Source organism: Tachyglossus aculeatus, chromosome 21, assembly GCF_015852505.1.
Source record: "Tachyglossus aculeatus isolate mTacAcu1 chromosome 21, mTacAcu1.pri, whole genome shotgun sequence".
NCBI lineage: Eukaryota > Metazoa > Chordata > Mammalia > Monotremata > Tachyglossidae > Tachyglossus > Tachyglossus aculeatus.
The window spans coordinates 10,825,484-10,842,088 of record NC_052086.1 but is presented as its reverse complement, the minus strand read 5'-3'; the positions used below and the strand labels follow the sequence as shown (position 1 = coordinate 10,842,088).

Here is a 16,605-nt window from a genome sequence, read left to right as displayed (position 1 = left end):
GAGGCAGGATTGGAACACAGTTCCTCCGACTCCCGGGCCCGGGTTCTAGCGACTGGACGACGCCAGTACCTGCAAGTGAGCTGGGTGTGGCAAGCGAATACGTGCTTTCGCACACACAGACACAGATCAATCAATCGTATTTATTGAGCGCTTACTGTGTGCAGAGCACTGTACTAAGCGCTTGGGAAGTACAAGTTGGCAACATATAGAGCCAGTCCCTACCCAACAGTGGGCTCACAGTCACAAACACATACACATCTCCACACATCCAAAAGGTTTTGTTTCTCTAGCTCAATCAATCAACCAAAAGCACTGATTGAGCACTTACTGTGTGCAGACCCCCTGGACGCAGAATCCAGCATAAAAGAGTTGGGAAAACACCATCCCTGCCCTCAGGGCACGTCCAATCTAGGAGGGGTGGAGGCCTGAGGGCGTACTGTGTGCAGAGCACTGTACTAAGCACTGGGTGAGTCCAATCCAACAGAGTCGGTAAACACACCCTCTGCCCACAAGGTACTTCCATTCTAGAAGGGAGGTGGACATTTAAATCACTAACAGATAAGGGAGATATTAGAGGGATATGGACATAAGAGCTTTGGGCCTGGAGTGACATAAGAATAATATAGAGTCTAAAGATAAGATACAAGCGCAACAGGGTTTGCAGGAAAGAATTCAACTCCAGCTTCCTGATTTCAGACTTTCATTCATTCACTTGTATTTACTGAGCGCTTACTGCATGCAGGCACTGTACACTGAGAAGCAGCATGGCTTAGTGGAAAGAGCCCGGGCTTGGGAGTCAGAGGACGTGGGTTCTAATCCTGGCTGGAGACTCCATTTTGGTGGCCGTCATCCCCAAAGCACCTGTTCACTTATTGATCTTTCTCTTGTCAGCTCCCGTGGTAGCTCTCTTTTTCCTCCTAAAACTGTAAATAATTCTGTCCACGTTGATCCCCCCCGCCATTAGATCGTCAGCCCGATGAGGGTAGGGATCGCGTGCTTTTTACCTCGAAGGCCCTCTCCAAGTACAGTTAGCACTCAGTAAATACTACTGGTTGTAGTGGAAAGAGCTCTGGCATGAGTGTCAGAGGAACTGAGTTTTCAACCCAGCTCTGCCGCTTCCCTGCGTTGTGTCCTTGGACAAGTCACTTAACTCCTTTGGCCTCGTCTGCAAAAATGGGGATTCAATCCCTGTTCTCCCTCTTAGAATGTGAGCCCCATGTGGGACCTGATGTTCTTGTCTCTGCCCCAGCACTTAGAACAGTGCTTGGCACATAGTAAGCTCTTAGCAGATACCATCATCATCAATGATATTTATTAATTGCTTAACCTATGCAGAGCACTGTACTAAGCACTTGGGAGAGTACAATATAGAGTTGGCAGATGCGTACCTTGCCCGCAGTGGGCTTTACCACAGTTATTACATTATTCATTCATTCAGTCGTATTTATTGAGCACTTACTGTGTGCAGAGCACTGTACTAAGCTCTTGGAAAGTACAATTCAGCAGCGGAGAGAGGCCACTGGGGGAGGAATCGAGACGAATGGTGAACTATCCTTTGAGCTGCCTGAAAATTGGAGCTTTTCAACTTCAGCTGTTTTCTGTTTAATATTTGGCACGTATGTAAGGGAAGCTGGGTCACACTGGTTTGAAAGAAATGAGAATCATTCAAAAAAATGTCCAAGATTGAAACTCAAGTCCTCCGTCTGAGCGGGAGCCAGCACCCCCGGTTCACGTTCTAGCGGTCTCTGCCTTTGGGCCTTGATTTTTGTGGCATTTTATTTTCCTGGGTACGGTTAACCGCTTGAGGCTGGAGGTTCTTCAGGGGGCAGGAAGGGGCTAAGAGTAGTAGCGATAGTAGCAGTGCTAGTAGTAGGAATAATCGTGATAGTGGTAGTGGTAGTAATAGGAATGATGATAATAATAATTAAAATAACAGCGGAGGTATTTGTTAAGCGCTTACTATGTGCCAAGCACTGTTTTAAGCACCGGGGTAGTTACAAGGTCACCAGGTTGTCCCACGTGGGGCTCACAGTCTTAATCTCCATTTTGCAGATGAGGTTACTGAGGCCCAGGGAAGTGAAGTGACTTGCCCAAGGTCACACAGCAGAGAAGTGGCAGAGCTGGGATTAGAACCCACGTCCTCTGATTCCCCACCCCAGGCTCTTGCCACTAGGCTAGCAGTGGTAGTAATAGGGAGAGTTGTGATAGTAGTAGTGGTAGTGGTGGTAGTGATAACAGTTGTAGTTTTAATAGTAGTTATAGTGGCAGTTTTGGGGGTAATTTAGTAGCGGTAGTCATGGGCAGCAGTGTGGCCTAGTGGAAAGAGCACGGGCCTGGGAATCAGCGCCTGGTTTCTATTCCCAGCTCCATCCCTTGCTTGCTGTGTGACCCTGGGCAAGTCACTTCACTTCTCTGTGCTACAGTTCCCTCATCTGCAAAATGGGGGTTCAATTCCTGTTCTCCTTCCTATTTAGACTGAGCCTATGTGGAACCTGATGATCCCGGATCCACTCCACCGCTTAGTACACTTCACTTCTCTGTGCCTCAGTTCCCTCATCTGTAAAATGGGGATGAAGACTGTGAGCCCCCCGTGGGACCACCTGATCACCTTGTAACCTCCCCAGTGCTTAGAACAGTGCTTTGCACATAGTAAGCGCTTAATAAATGCCATCATTATTATTATTATTACAGTGTTTGGCACAATTGCGAGTGCTTAACCGATACCATAATTATTATTAGTAGTAGCTATAGTGGGGGTAGCTTTAGTAGTAATAGTAGTAGTAGTGGTATGTATCTTATCACCTTATCTGTTCTTCCTTTATTGTGAATACATAATGAGAGAAGCCAGATGGGATGAAGTCGATGGATCGAAACCATCCTCCTCTAGCTGTTTCCCACAGCCCTCATGCCCATATCTGTAATTTATTTATTTATATTAATGTCGGATTGGATGAAGTCGATGGATCGAAACCATCCTCCTCTAGCTGTTTCCCACAACCCTCATGCCCATATCTGTAATTTATTTATTTACATTAATGTCTGTCTCCCCCTCTAGACTGTGAGCTCATTGTGGGCAGGGAACGTGTCTGTTAAATTGTCATACTGTACTCTCTCAAGCGTTAGTACAGTGCTGTGCACGCAATAAGCGCTCAATAAATACGATAGAAAGAATAGTAACCGTGGCATTATCTTCAACTTCCCTCTGTCATTCAACCCACGTATTCAGTCTGTCACCAGATTATGTCAGTTTAACCATCACAACACTAAAATCCACCCTCTCCTGTCCTTCCAGACTGCTATACATTAATCCAAACACTTAGCCTATCCCACCTTGATTACTTTATCAGCCTCCTGTCTCTCCCCACTCCAGTCCGTACTTCACTCTGCTGCCCAGATCATTTTTCTACAACAACATTCAGACCATGTTTCCCCACTCTTCAAGAATCCCCAGTGGTTGCCCATCGCCTCCTCATCAAACAGAAACTCCTCACCGTCTGCTTTAAAACCTTGCCCCTTCCTACCTCACCTCCCTGATTTCCGACGACAATTCAGCTCACATACTTCATCCCTCTAATGCCAGCCTACTCACTATACCTCAGTCTTGTCTTGCCTACGTCCTTGCCTCTGACCTGACAGATACTTACATACAAATAAGATACATACCACTACTACTACTACTATTACTACTAAAGCTACCCCCACTATTACTACTAATAATAATAATTATGGTATCAGTTAAGCACTCACAATTGTGCCAAATGCTGTAATAATAATAATAATTGCATTATTCACATCTGACAGACGATCAGTCTCCCCACTTTCAAAACCTTATCGAAGGCAAATCTCCATCAAGAGGCCTTCCCCAATTAAGCTTTTCTGCTTCTCCCCATCCTTTCTGCGTCGCCCTCGCCCTTGAACTTGCAGACTTTATTCCCCCTCAGCCCCACAGCACTTGTGTTCATCTCCATAATTTGTTCATTTATATTAACGTCTTTCTCCCCATCTAGACTGTAAACTCTGTAGGTAGGGAAGGTGTTCACCAGCTCTGTCTACCAACTCTGTACCAAGTGCTCAGTACAGGGATTTGCTCACCAGCTCTGTCTACCAACTCTGTACCAAGTGCCCAGTACGTGATTTGCACACAGTAAGGTCTCAAAAAATATGATCGATTGACTGATTGATGGTAGTAGTTGTAGTGGGGGTGGTATTTATTGAGCACCCGTTGGGTGCAACATACTGAATTGTGCATCTTCCCAAGATACGACCAAAGCACAGACACATTCCCTGCCCACGAGGAGCTTCTAATCGGAGGGAAACAGACGTAAAAATATTTACAAAAAGTAGTAGAAATAGTAGCAGCAGTATGTACCGAGCACCCGCTGGGTGTACTACACTGGACCTAGTGTTTGGCAAAGAGCAACAGAAGCTCAAGGTGTGTTCCCTACCCACAAGGTGCTTACTCTGGCTGGGAGACAGAAAAATATTTACAAAATATAGTAGCCGTAATAATAGCAGTCGTAATGGTATTTATTATCTGCTGGGTCCGAAACTACTATTCATTCATTCATTTTTATTGAGTGCTTACTGCATGCACAGCACATTTGGGAGAGTACATTGCAACGGTAAACAGGCACATTCCACTATGAAACCAAGCCCCAGGGAAAGTATAACAGAAGCAAAAGTCATGTTTTAGTGTCTCTCTCCCCCTCTAGACTGTCAGCTTCTGGTGGGTAAGGATCGTATCTGCCAACTCTGTAGTGGACTCCCCCAAGCATTTAGTACAGTAAGTAGTACGCCGTAAGAGGTCAGTAAATACCAGTGATTGATTGACTGTTTGCTCACAAAAAGTAGCAGGCGAGATAGTTGGGATCGAGGTACGGTGAATAAGTTGGCGTCAAAGTAGTGAAATGTGTGGGTTGGGTTCTCTAGGAAATCAGGGAAGGATAAGAGTGGTTTGAAGCCGTTGGTAAGGAGCCTTAATCACAGCCTTAAGCACAACCTTAATCCCCAGAAGATATGATATAAAGAATATACGATCCCTGCCCTTAGGAAGCAGCGTGACTTAATGGATAGAGCCCCAGCCTAGGTTTCAGAAGCCCTGGGTTCTAATCCCAGTTTCGCCTGCTGCGCGATCTCGGACAAGTCACTTCACTTCTCTGGACCTTGGTTTCCTCAACTGTAAAATGGGGATTCAATACCTCGTCTACCTTCCACTTAGAGCCCAGGGTGGGTACAGGGATTATCCATCCTGACTAGCTTGTATCGTTCAGTCGTATTTATTGAGCACTTACTGTGTGCAGAGCACTGTACTAAGCGCTTGGGAAAGTACAATATAACAATAAACAGTGACATTCCCTGCCCACAACGAGCTCACGGTCTAGACAACTAGTTTACAGTCTAGCTTAACAAGTACTATCACCGTTGTTAGTATTACGAGCTGGGGGGAGAGGCAAACACTAAACTGATTTACAGAGAGGAGGAAGAAGGAACGAAGACTATGCCCATGAGTTAGCGCTGAAGTAAGTGCTTAGTACAGTGCTCTGCACACAGTAAGCGCTGAATAAATACGATTGAATGAATGAATACTAGGTTATAGAAGAGGTGATACCATATAAAATCTGCCCAGCAGAAATTTTCTCCCAGAATAATAATAATAATAATGGTATTTATTAAGAGCTTACTATGTGCAAAGCACTGTTCTAAGCCCTGGGGAGGTTACAAGGTGATCAGGTTGTCCCACGGGGGGCTCAGTCTTAATCCCCATTTTACAGATGAGGTAACTGAGGCACAGAAAAGTGATTTGCCCTATGTCACACAGCTGAGAAGTGGCAGAGCCGGGATTTGAACCTATGACCTCAGACTCCAAAGCCTGTGCTCTTTCGACTGAGCCACTGAGTCACGCTGCTTCTCAGAACACGGAGATCATCAGGCCACCCCTGTTTTCAGAGTTGCTCTCTGTATTGGGCCTGAAGCTGTCATCCATCAACCTTACCTTTCTTTTTTATGGTACTTGCTAAGCGCTTACTATGTGCCAGGCACTGTACCAAGCGCTGAAGTATATACAAGCTAAGCAGGTTGGCACAACCCACATCCCACTTGGGGCTCACAGTCTTAATCCCCATTTTACAGATGAGGCCCGGAGAAGTGAAGTGGCTGGCCCAAGGTCACACAGCAGCAGACCAGTGGCAGAGCCAGGATTCAAACCCAGGTCCTTCCAATTCCCAGGCCCTCTATCCGCTAGGCCACCCTGCTGCTCAGCTTTAGCACACACACTGCCATCTCAGCCCTGGCTGGTGCTTGTGTTATGCTGCTGCTTTTCATCCTGGCTGTCCACCTAATTGCTATCCATCAATCCAACAGTGGTACTTATTGAGCGCTTACCGTGGGAGAGTACAATAGACCCTAGAGACGTAGAGGATGAACAAAGGAAAAAATCCCATCGATCAGGTGCTCCCGAGGTGCCTAAGCACTGGGCTAACCTCTGGAGGTAGTCGGGTCGGACCAGGTCCCAACCCCACCCGGGGCTCCCAGCCCAGGAGGTGGGGCGAGCAGGGATCATAACCCCATTTTCCGGAGGAGGAAATCGAGGCCCCGAGCAGTGACTTTTCCCCGACTGCCCAGCGGGCCCGGGGCCGAGCTCCACTCAGAACCCAGGTCTCCCACCTTCTTGCCGCCCAGCATCCTGAGGCAAAATGGCCCGTTGAATTTTGAATTTGCAGCCCATCTCTCTGCCTCGCCAGAGCCAAGAGAGGAGTTCGAAAACAGCCTTCCCCTTGGAGCCACCGTCGTAATCTTCGCTGCACCAGGGCCGGTTTCTCCTCCCGGCCTCGCCTCTCCAACCGGCCCAAATACTCTCTTAATCGGAGCCACGTCTTTGGGAGCGGAACTTGTGACTCAGAGCGACCCTCTGGGGCAGCACGGCTTCATTGTGATTTCTATTTTCCCTCCCAGTAACATCTTCCAGATGAGAGGACACTGTAGACTTTTGGGCCGAGAGAATAAAGCGCAGACCCAGGGTTCCAGAGTGGTGGGAAGTTCTAGCGGAAAGAAAAATTAGCCGGCAGTATTGATGGAGTTCCTGATGGGTGCCGAGCGCTGGGGAGAGTGCGTAAGAGGAGAAGTAGCGTGGTCTAGTGGAGAGATCCCGGGCCTGGCAGACAGAGGACCTGGGTTCAAGTTCTGGCTCTGTCAGTTTCTTGCTGTGTGACCCTGGGCAAGTCACTTCACATCTCCGGCCCTCAGCTCTCCTGTTCTCCCTCCTACGAGCCCCATTCGGAACCTAATGATCTTGTATCTACCCCAGCGCTTAGTACAGAGCTTGGCACATAGTGAGTGCTATGCAAAAATCATAATTATCATTATTCTTCTTATTATTATTATTACCACCGTTATTGTCTAAGTTTGGCTCGCAGGAAACAGTAAATGTTATTACGACTCCTTAATACAGAGTCGAGGAATCAGAAGTGGCTGTGAGTCCGAGCTAGAAGCGGCATGGCACTTCTCTGTGCCTCAGTTACCTCATCTGTAAAATGGGGTTTAAGACTGTGAGCCCCCCTAGGGACAACCTGATCACCTTGTAACCTCCCCAGCTAGAGCCCAGGCCTGGCATTCAGAAGGACCTGGGTTCTAATCCCGGCCCCGCACTTGTCTGTGACCTCATTTCACTTCTCAGGGCCTCATCTGTAAAATGGGGATTAAGACTTTGAGCCCCATGTGGGACAGGGACTGTGTCCAACCTGATTAGCAGTGAAGTGACATGGCGCAGTGGAAAGAGCACAGACTTTGGAGTCAGAGGTCTTGGGTTCAAACCCTGGCTCCGCCAATTGTCAGCTGTGTGACTTTGGGAAAATCGCTTAACTTCTCTGTGCCTGTTACCTCATCTGTAAAATGGGGATTAAGACTGTGAGCCCCCCGAGAGGCAACCTGATCACCTTGTAACCTCCCCAGCGTTAGTTCTGGGTAGGGAATGTGTAATATTATAATATAATAATATTATTATTAGCTTGTCTCTACCCCACAGCTTAGTACAGTGCTTGGCACAGAGTGAGCACTTAACAAATACCATTTAGAAAAAAAAATAAGCAAGTATCCAAGGAGTAGGGCATAGTTTGTGTTTTGCATTGGGTTCCCAATGTAAGTAGGAGGGAGAAGAGGTATCAAGCCCCCATTTTCCAGACGAGGAAACGGAGGCATGCTGGACTGAAGCGACTTGCCCAGGTCACACAGCAGGCGACAGGCTGAGTCGGGATTAGAACCCAGCTCCTCTGACTCCCAGGATAGGGAAAAGAAAAGGGGAGAAGCGAGGGATACGACAGAATTCAACCAGGCAGTTCAACCGAGGACTTAAAACTCCATTCTGGATGGAGTGGTGGGGAAAAGAAGGAAGTACACGGCGGGGGCGGTTCGGAGGGTCATCGTCTGTGACATGCTGTCAGCCGTGATTTTCAGCCGGATGGCGGAAGAGAAAAAAGGGAAAAATCCATCTGCTCGTTCGGTGTAAGAAGAAACAGATTTTGTTTTGCTCCCTTCTCATAGTTCTCCCACAGGCAAGGAAGGAGTTTATTTTGAAGTTGGAAGAGTGAGCCACACACAACGGAAAGTAAACAAGTACAGGTCTATTTTAGGAAATGTACAGGGCTTGTAAGCTGTCCCATTCAATAGAAGAAATGGGCATAAAGTGGAACCGATATTTTCAGATGTTTAATTCACCCACAAAGCAGCCTACGTTCAACTTGGGCAAGGAATCGGGCCTCACCTGCTCAGTGACAGGGTAATATGTGATGAGATGGGAGAGAGAGAGAGAGAGAGCAAAAAATAATCCTCATCGTCGTAGTAATAATAGTTGAGGTATTCGTGAAGTGCCTAATATGTGCCAAGCCCTGGACTAAGCGCTGAGATCGACACAAGATGATAGTTGATTCATTCAGTCGTATTTATTGAGCGCTTTCTGTGTGCTAAGCACTGTACTAAGAGCTTGGGATAGCGCAATATAACAATAAACAGAAACAGACACATTCCCTACCCACAACGAGCTCACACTCTTGTGGGGTCCGGGCTTCCAGTCTAACGGGGAGGGCGAACACTAATCATACCCCTGTTTACAGAGTAGCCAAGTGGCTTGCCCAAGGTCGCACAACTGGCAAGTAGCGCAGCCAAGATTAGAACCCAATACTCCCGACTCCCTGGCCTGTGGTTTTTCCACTAGGCCATACTGCTTCCCCAGTGTGCCTTGGGTAGGTCGGGGCTGAGCACACAGTAATAATAATAGTAATAACTGTGGTATCTGTTAAGCGATTTTACCACGTGCCAAGCCCTGTACTGAGCACTAGGGTAGAAACAAGACATGGGGCTTACAGTCTAAGGAGGAGGGAGAACAGGGACTGATTTAACATGAGGGCCAGAGAAGTGAAATGACTTGCCCGAGGTCACCCAGCCTGAAGGGACGGGCCAGGGGGTGTTGACCCAGACAAGTGGCCACCCTCCTCGCTGTGAGAGGGTGAGGCGGGCATCCGATAGCCTCCCCTGGCTGGTGTTCATTTATTCACTCGTATTTATTGAGCTCTTACTGTGTGCAGAGCATTGTACTAAGCGCTTGGAAAGTACAATTCGGCAACAGATCTGCCCCCCGGCAGTCCTCCCCACACCTAGAGGGAAGCTGGGAGACCCTCTCTTCTGGTAGTTGGCCCCTGCGGGAGGGGGAGTGCTCCTGGATGGATGGGGAGAGAGCTCCCCTGAATGCCATCACCGTGCTTCACTGAGCCCTCGTGGGCTTCCTGGCACCGTAACGGCCCATCAGTCGACCGATCGATAGATCGACCGATCATTCACTGGCTGGCAAAGTGAGGTTCCCTGAGCCGGTGTGGCTCATCTCTGTCGAGACCCCCAACTTCCCGCCCCCCTGACCGGAAACACCACAGCTAGCCTCGTTGCCATGGTTGTCTTCGTCATCGCCATCATCCTTTGATCCGGCTTCCATTCCTCCTCTCCCCTTCTCCTTCCTCCCTTCCTCCTTCCCTCCCTTCTGCCACCCATTTTGGGTCCCGTGATGAAAAGTTTGCTTTCTCCCACTTGTTTGTTTGTCCTAGGAAAACTCACTGCCCTTTCTTGGCATTCCCCCTCCTGTCCTTGTCCTCGGTGCCCCCGGGCCGGACAGGAGCCGTGCCGGGGGTGGGGGCAGGGGCGCTCAGCTACGTATCACACATGGGAATCCAGAACGCTTTTGGCAGGCCTCATGGAAGGAAATAATAATAATAATAATAATTGCAGTATTTGTTAAGCGCTTACTATGTACCAGGCACCGTATTAAGCCCTGGGGTGGCTACAAGCAAATCGGGTTTGGACGCAGCCCCCGTCCCACGTGGGGCTCCCAGTCTCAATCCCCATTTTTTAGATGAGGGAACTGAGGCCTAGAGAAGGGAAGTGAATTGCCCAAGGTCACAGAGCAGGCAAGTGGCGGAGCTGGGATTAGAACCCATAACCTTCTGACTCCGAGGCCCGTGCTCTATCCACTATGCCACGCTGCTTTCCTGGGAAAGAGCTTGGGCCTGGGTGCTAATCCCGGCTGTGCCACATGCGTGATCTGTGACCTTGGGCAAATCACTTGGCTGCTCTGCACTTTCAGTGGGGATCCAGTACCGGTTCTCCTTTGATCTTAGACTGAGAGCCCCATGTGGGGCCTAATCATTTTGGATATTCCCCAGCACTTAGTACAGTGCTTGGCACATAGTAAGCACAGTCTCCTCCATCTGTGAGCTCATCGTGGGCAGGGAATGTGTCTGTTATATTGTTATATTGCACTCCCAAGGGCTTAGTACAATGCTCTGCACACAGTAAGCGCTCAATAAATATGATTGACTGGCTTAAATATTATTATTATTATCACTGTTAGCCCCATCGAACTAGGAGCTCCTTGAGGGCAGGGATGTGTCTTCTACCTCTTTTATTCTGTAATTGCATGGTACAGTGCTTTGCACACAGTGGGTACCCAATCACTACTTTCGATAGATCGATTCTAAGTTTATCACTCACTCCCAAGCACTTAGTACAGTGTTCTGCACACAGCAGACACTCAAGCAGTGCTATTGATGGATTGATTCTAACTGACTTCTCCCCAGTGCTTACTACAGTGCTTTCAGTAAATGCCATTGAATGAGCTGTGTGGCGGTCACACGTTGTGCGGTTGTGTTATTATTATCATTAATGATGATAATAATAATGTATTTATTAAGCACTGGGGTTGATACAAGATAACCAGGCTGGTCATAGACCCTGTCCCACATTGGGCTCACAGTCTAAAAGATGGTAATAATATGATTGTGGTATTTGTTAAGCACTTACTGTGTGCCAAGCGCAGTAATAAGCATTGGGGCAGGTGCAAAATAACCAGGTTGGACACAGTCCCTGACCCCCATGGGGCTCACTCCCAGGCATTATGGTAATTAATAATGGTATTTGTTAAGCGCTTACTGTGTGCCAAGCACTGTTCTAAGCACTGAGTAATAATCTAAATAATTGTATTTATTGAGCGCCCACTGGTGGCAAGGCACCGTCCTAAGCCCTTGGGAAAGTCCAGCAGTGGGACAAGACACGTTTCTTGCCCACAAAGGCTACTGTCTTAATAATAATAATAACAATAATAATAATAATAATAATAATGATGGCATTTGTTAAGCGCTTACTATGTGCAAAGCACTGATCTAAGCGCTGGGGAGGTTACAAGGTGATCAGGTTGTCCCACGTGGGGATCACAGTCTTCATCCCCATTTTACAGATGAGGCCACTGAGGCCCAGAGACGTTAAGTGACTTGCCCAAAGTCACACAGCTGATAGTTGGCAGAGCCGGGATTTGAACCCATGACCTCCGACTCCAAAGCCCGTGCTCTTTCCGCTGCTGTCTTCCCGGAGAAGGAGTCCGAGGGTCCCCCGGGTCAGGATTTCTCGGTCCCTCGGGCGGCCCGCAGCGCTAGAAGCAGAATGGACGTGAGTTAAAGAATCGGGGAGCCCACAGCCCATCGTATGACCCCGCATCCGAGCCAAAGGGTCTCGCTCAAACCTGACCCCCGCCTTGGGATGGCCTGAAAGCTGAGATGCTCCAGGGCCCCTGGGCTCAGACTGGTGGGCTCAGGAAGCCAGGGTCAGGGCCACCTTGGATATTGGGGGGCTGGGGAGAGGGGGGTCACATCTCCTCTTCTCGGGCCGTAAGGGCCGGCTTTCATTTCGAGCATGGGGATGAAAAGTGGCCTCTGACAGGAACTGGGTGGGCAAGTTCCAGGGTCTCTTCCGTAAAGTGGGAATAAAATTGACGGCGAGCCCCGCGTGAGACATCTCGTCAGCCGGTATCTACCCCAGTGCTTAGCACATAGGAAGCACTTAGTAAAAACCTTTATTAGTGGAGTCATCAAGTGTTAAGGTTTGACGTGTTGGCATTCTGGCTCGCCCTTGGAGAGACTGTGTTGGCTTCAACACCTCTCTTCCTGGCCTCCTCGGCCCTGGAGATATTTTGCCTGAAATTGACATGAGTGATTAAAGCCCATTTCAGTTTTGCACCCATTTAGCAGATCAATATGGCATAGATTATGGTTTCTCCAATCCCTGAGCCCATCTTACCTTAGGGAAAGATGATGCTATTGAAAATTAAGAACTTGAGTATGTACACATTTTGAAAAATTGGATTAAGTATCTCATTTTTGTTGCACATTTGTATGGCAACTGGACCCTGGACGACTTTAAAAATATTTATATTGTTCGGAGCCATCTCCAGTTTGCCCTAGTGGAAGAACCCCGGGCCTGGGAATCAGAGGACCTGGGTTCTAATCCTGCCTCCGCCACTTGCCCCCTGTGTGACCCTAGGGAAGTCTCTCCACTTCTCTGGGCCTCAGTTTCCTGCTCTATAAAATGAGGATTTAAACCCATTCCCTTCTGCTTAGACCGTGAGCCCCACATGGGACAGGGACTGCGTCTGGCTTGATTATCTTGTATCTGCTTTATTATGTGCCGGGCACTTCACAAATACAGTAAACATTATCATCATAATCGTCGTCATCATCACCTTTCCTCATCTCCCACTCCCTTCTGCGTTGCCCTGACTTGTTCCCTATTCTCTTCCCCCCCTCCCAGCCCCACAGCACTTATATACTATGTATCTGTAATTTTATTTATTTGTATTCATGTCTAGCTCCCCCCTCTTCTAGACTGTCAGCTCATTGTGGGCAGGGAATGTGTCTGTTGTTATATTGTACTCTCCCGAGCGCTTAGTACAGTGCTCTGCACACAGTAAGCGCTCAATAAATATGAATGAATGATCAGTGCATTTTGCCTTGTTAGAACTTTCTCCCTCGCCCCCGTTTTCAGTCGTGGAAGCCAGCTTGAACCCTCCGACCCTCACCCCAAGAGCCGAAGCCCCTCAGACAAGATCCAGCAGGGTCCGTAAGCCGTCCGAAGGACGAGATCAGAGGACTGATTCTGGGGTGTGTCTGTGTTTTGCAGGCCCGGGTCCTGGAGAGAGCCGGTGAACCCCTACTACGTGAACACGGGGTACGCCCTCGCGCCCGCCACCAGCGCCAACGACAGCGAGCAGCAGAGCATGTCCAGTGACGCCGACACGATGTCCCTCACAGACAGCAGCGTGTGAGTCCTCCGACCTCTGGTGGGGTGTAGTCTTAGGTGGGGCACAGGCTGTTCTGGGGAGCCCCCGTGGGATGCGGCGCTCTGCACCCTGGGGAGCCCGACAGGGATCCGGGCACGGCTCCTGTCCTCAAGGAGCACCTGCTCTAGAAAGGGAGGAGGAGGCCGGACCGCAAATCCCAGCTCAGTGGCGGCCAGGGGTCAGCGACCAAGCGCCCTCTCCTCCTCCCCGCCAGTCTGTCCCCTGTGAATCACGGTGGGTGACTTGTGTGAGGTGCCAACCCCTCGGGGCCAGGGTCGGCCGGTGGGGGCCGTAAAAGGCCGACGGGAGACACTGCGGCCTAGTAGAAAGAGCCCGGGTTGGACTGAAAATTGGGAGGCCCCCGCTTCTCCTCCCAGCTCCTCCACCGCCCCACAAACTGGCCCTGGGAAAATCACCGAGTTTCCAGACTTTCAGTTTCCTCATCTCTAAAATGGGGACTACCCTCTCAGGATGGCACCTGTAGAGTTTCCAGGACTCTACAGTCTCGGCTGGGGGAGGGAGAGTCAAGCAGAGGCCTGTCCATTCCATTCTTAGCTTGGGCAGTGGCTAGTGAGCGGAAGGCAATCCGCTACAGGTCAAAACTCACCTGTACCGGACAGCAGCGGCATGGGAGAGAGTCGAGGTTGGAGACTCAAGATTGCTGTGTGGAAGGAGGTGATGGTAAACCACTTCCATATTTTTACCCAGAAAACTCTATGGATCCACTACCAGAACGATTGCAGGTGGAGGTGGGGCGTTCTGGGAGAGGGGTGTCCATGGAGTCGCTATGGGTCGGAAACAAGACGAGACAACGAAAAGGGGACAAGAGACCTGCCCCTCCCTCTGTCTGAGCTGAGCTGGTCGTGTGTCGGGTAGCCGCCTCAGTGCTCAGGGAAATGCTAGGGAAGAAATCCGGATGCCAGCGGCAGGGGACTGCCCGCACTGGGATTGCTTGTTGGTCTTGCCCTTGTAATCCAAAGTTATGGCACTGGATTCCCGTGGAGCCAGCCTCACTTTGACAGAACAAGAACCGGGGGGAGATGTCCAGTCGGGGTGGCCTAGTGCATGGAGGCTGGGCTTGGGGGTCAGAAGGACCTGAGTTGTAATCCTGGCTCGGCCACATGTTTGCTGTGTGACCTTAGGCAAGTCACTTCAGTTCTGGGCATCCCCTACCTCACTGTAAAACGGGGACTAAGACTGTGAGCCCCATGTGGAGCAGGGACAGTGTCTAACCTGATTAACTTGTATCTACCCCAGTGCTTAGCACAGTGCCTGGCACATAGTAAGCGCTTAACAAGTATTATTGTTATTATTCTTATTATTATTTTCACCCTTTCGGACCTCCGGCATTGGGCTCAGTGCACCTTTTGGAGGGTTTCCCTGGCATTTCGCTGGCCGGATAGCCCCAAGAGGAGTCTTGAAGATTGCCATCTCGTGTGGGTGACAGAGACCCCCGCTGTCACCAGGGCAACCGCCGGCCGGGCCCAGTACCCCCAACACAGCGTCGGCCGGTAAGGGGTCCCGTCTGGGCAACCGTGCCCTTGCTGTCAGTGCCACCCCCTATCTGCTCGTTCACTGGGAGCCCAAGCAACCCAGCGGGCACCCACCGGGAGAACGCGAGTGCCCAGCTCAGACCCTGATTGCACTAGTATCCACTGGGCCAAGCCCTGTCCCAAGCCCTGCCGCAAATCCTGGGAAATCATCTTTATCATCAATCGTATTTATTGAGCATTTACTGTGTGCAGAGCACTGTACTAAGCGCTTGGGAAGTACAAGTTGGCAACACATAGAGACAGTCCCTACCCAACAGTGGGCTCACAGTCTAAAAATGATGCGTGGATGAGAATTAGGCCCGGCCCCTGACTCCCAGGGACCTCACGTTTTAGGGACAAGGAGGTGGTTGGCGACAGACACGTGAGGAAAGATTAAATCAATCAATCAATCAGTGATATTTATTGAACTTACTCCATGTTCTAAGCACTTGGGAGAGGACAGTGCCAGAGAAATTAGCAGTCACATTCCCTGTCCAAGCGATAAAAACAGAAAAGCCAAGTAAAAGACACGGAGGTGCCCCATTCCCAGGTGCCACAGCCTTCCCAACGCACTAAAAGTTGGTATGGACAACCTCCCTCTTCGGCCTTCCTAGCTGGAGCAGGGCCTGACGGAAGCCCCGAGTGGGGTGGCGTGGGATAATAATAATAAATGAAGTATTTGTTAAGCGCTTACTATGTGCCAGGCACTGTACTAAGCACTGGGGTAGATACAAATTTGTCAGGTTGGGCACAGTCCCTGTCCCGCGCGGGGCTCACCGTCTTAATCCGCATTTTGAAGAAGAGGTAAGTGAGACCCAGAGAAGTGAAGCGGCTTGCCCAGGGTCACACTGCAGAGAAGTGAGATTAAAACCCGAGTCCTTCTGACTCTTAGGCCCGGGCACTATCCACTAGGCTACGCTACTTCTCCTGCGTGGGGTGGGGTGGGGCCTGAGAAGCAGAGCAACGGAAATAACAACCGCTGTCATTCCGCCAGTCCGTGGTATTTATTGAGTGCTCGCTCCGAGAAGCCCCGGTGAGAATACAGTGGAATAGTGGATGTAGTGCCACTCCTCAGGGAACTTCAAATCTCACGGGGGAGACAGGGGCCAAAATACATTTCAAGAAGGCGGGCAGCTACAGAGTTTCTAGATATGGATGTGAAGACTTTCATTCATTCATTCATTCAATCAATCGTATTTATTGAGAGCTTACTGTGTGCAGAGCACTGTACTAAGCGCTTGGAAAGTACAGTTCGGCAACAGATAGAGACAATCCGTACCCAACAACAGGCTCACAGTCTAGAAGGGGGAGACAGACAACAAAACAAAAGAAAAAAAAACTGAGGGGAAGGGGGAGTGGGTGACGTCACCCGGGGTTCTCGGCACTAAATCCTTGGAGAAAGAGCCCCTGGAGTCCCGTTAGGAGCTA

At 49.6% G+C, this 16,605-nt stretch overlaps 1 protein-coding gene and 1 non-coding gene across 4 annotated transcripts in view; both read left to right on the top strand.

Annotated features, from left to right (window-relative positions):
- The window catches only part of AXIN1 (axin 1), a 79,599-nt gene that overhangs the window by 41,847 nt on the left and 21,147 nt on the right, over positions 1-16,605 (top strand). For all 3 annotated transcript variants that reach the window (XM_038763634.1, XM_038763633.1, XM_038763635.1), the window contains one exon: positions 13,486-13,626. In XM_038763634.1, coding sequence (XP_038619562.1) covers positions 13,486-13,626 — 141 coding nt within the window. The remainder of the gene's footprint in view (positions 1-13,485; positions 13,627-16,605) is intronic.
- LOC119943142 lies at positions 14,106-14,242 on the top strand. Its single transcript, XR_005455618.1, has one exon. It is a non-coding gene; the product is annotated as a small nucleolar RNA SNORA7 (small nucleolar RNA).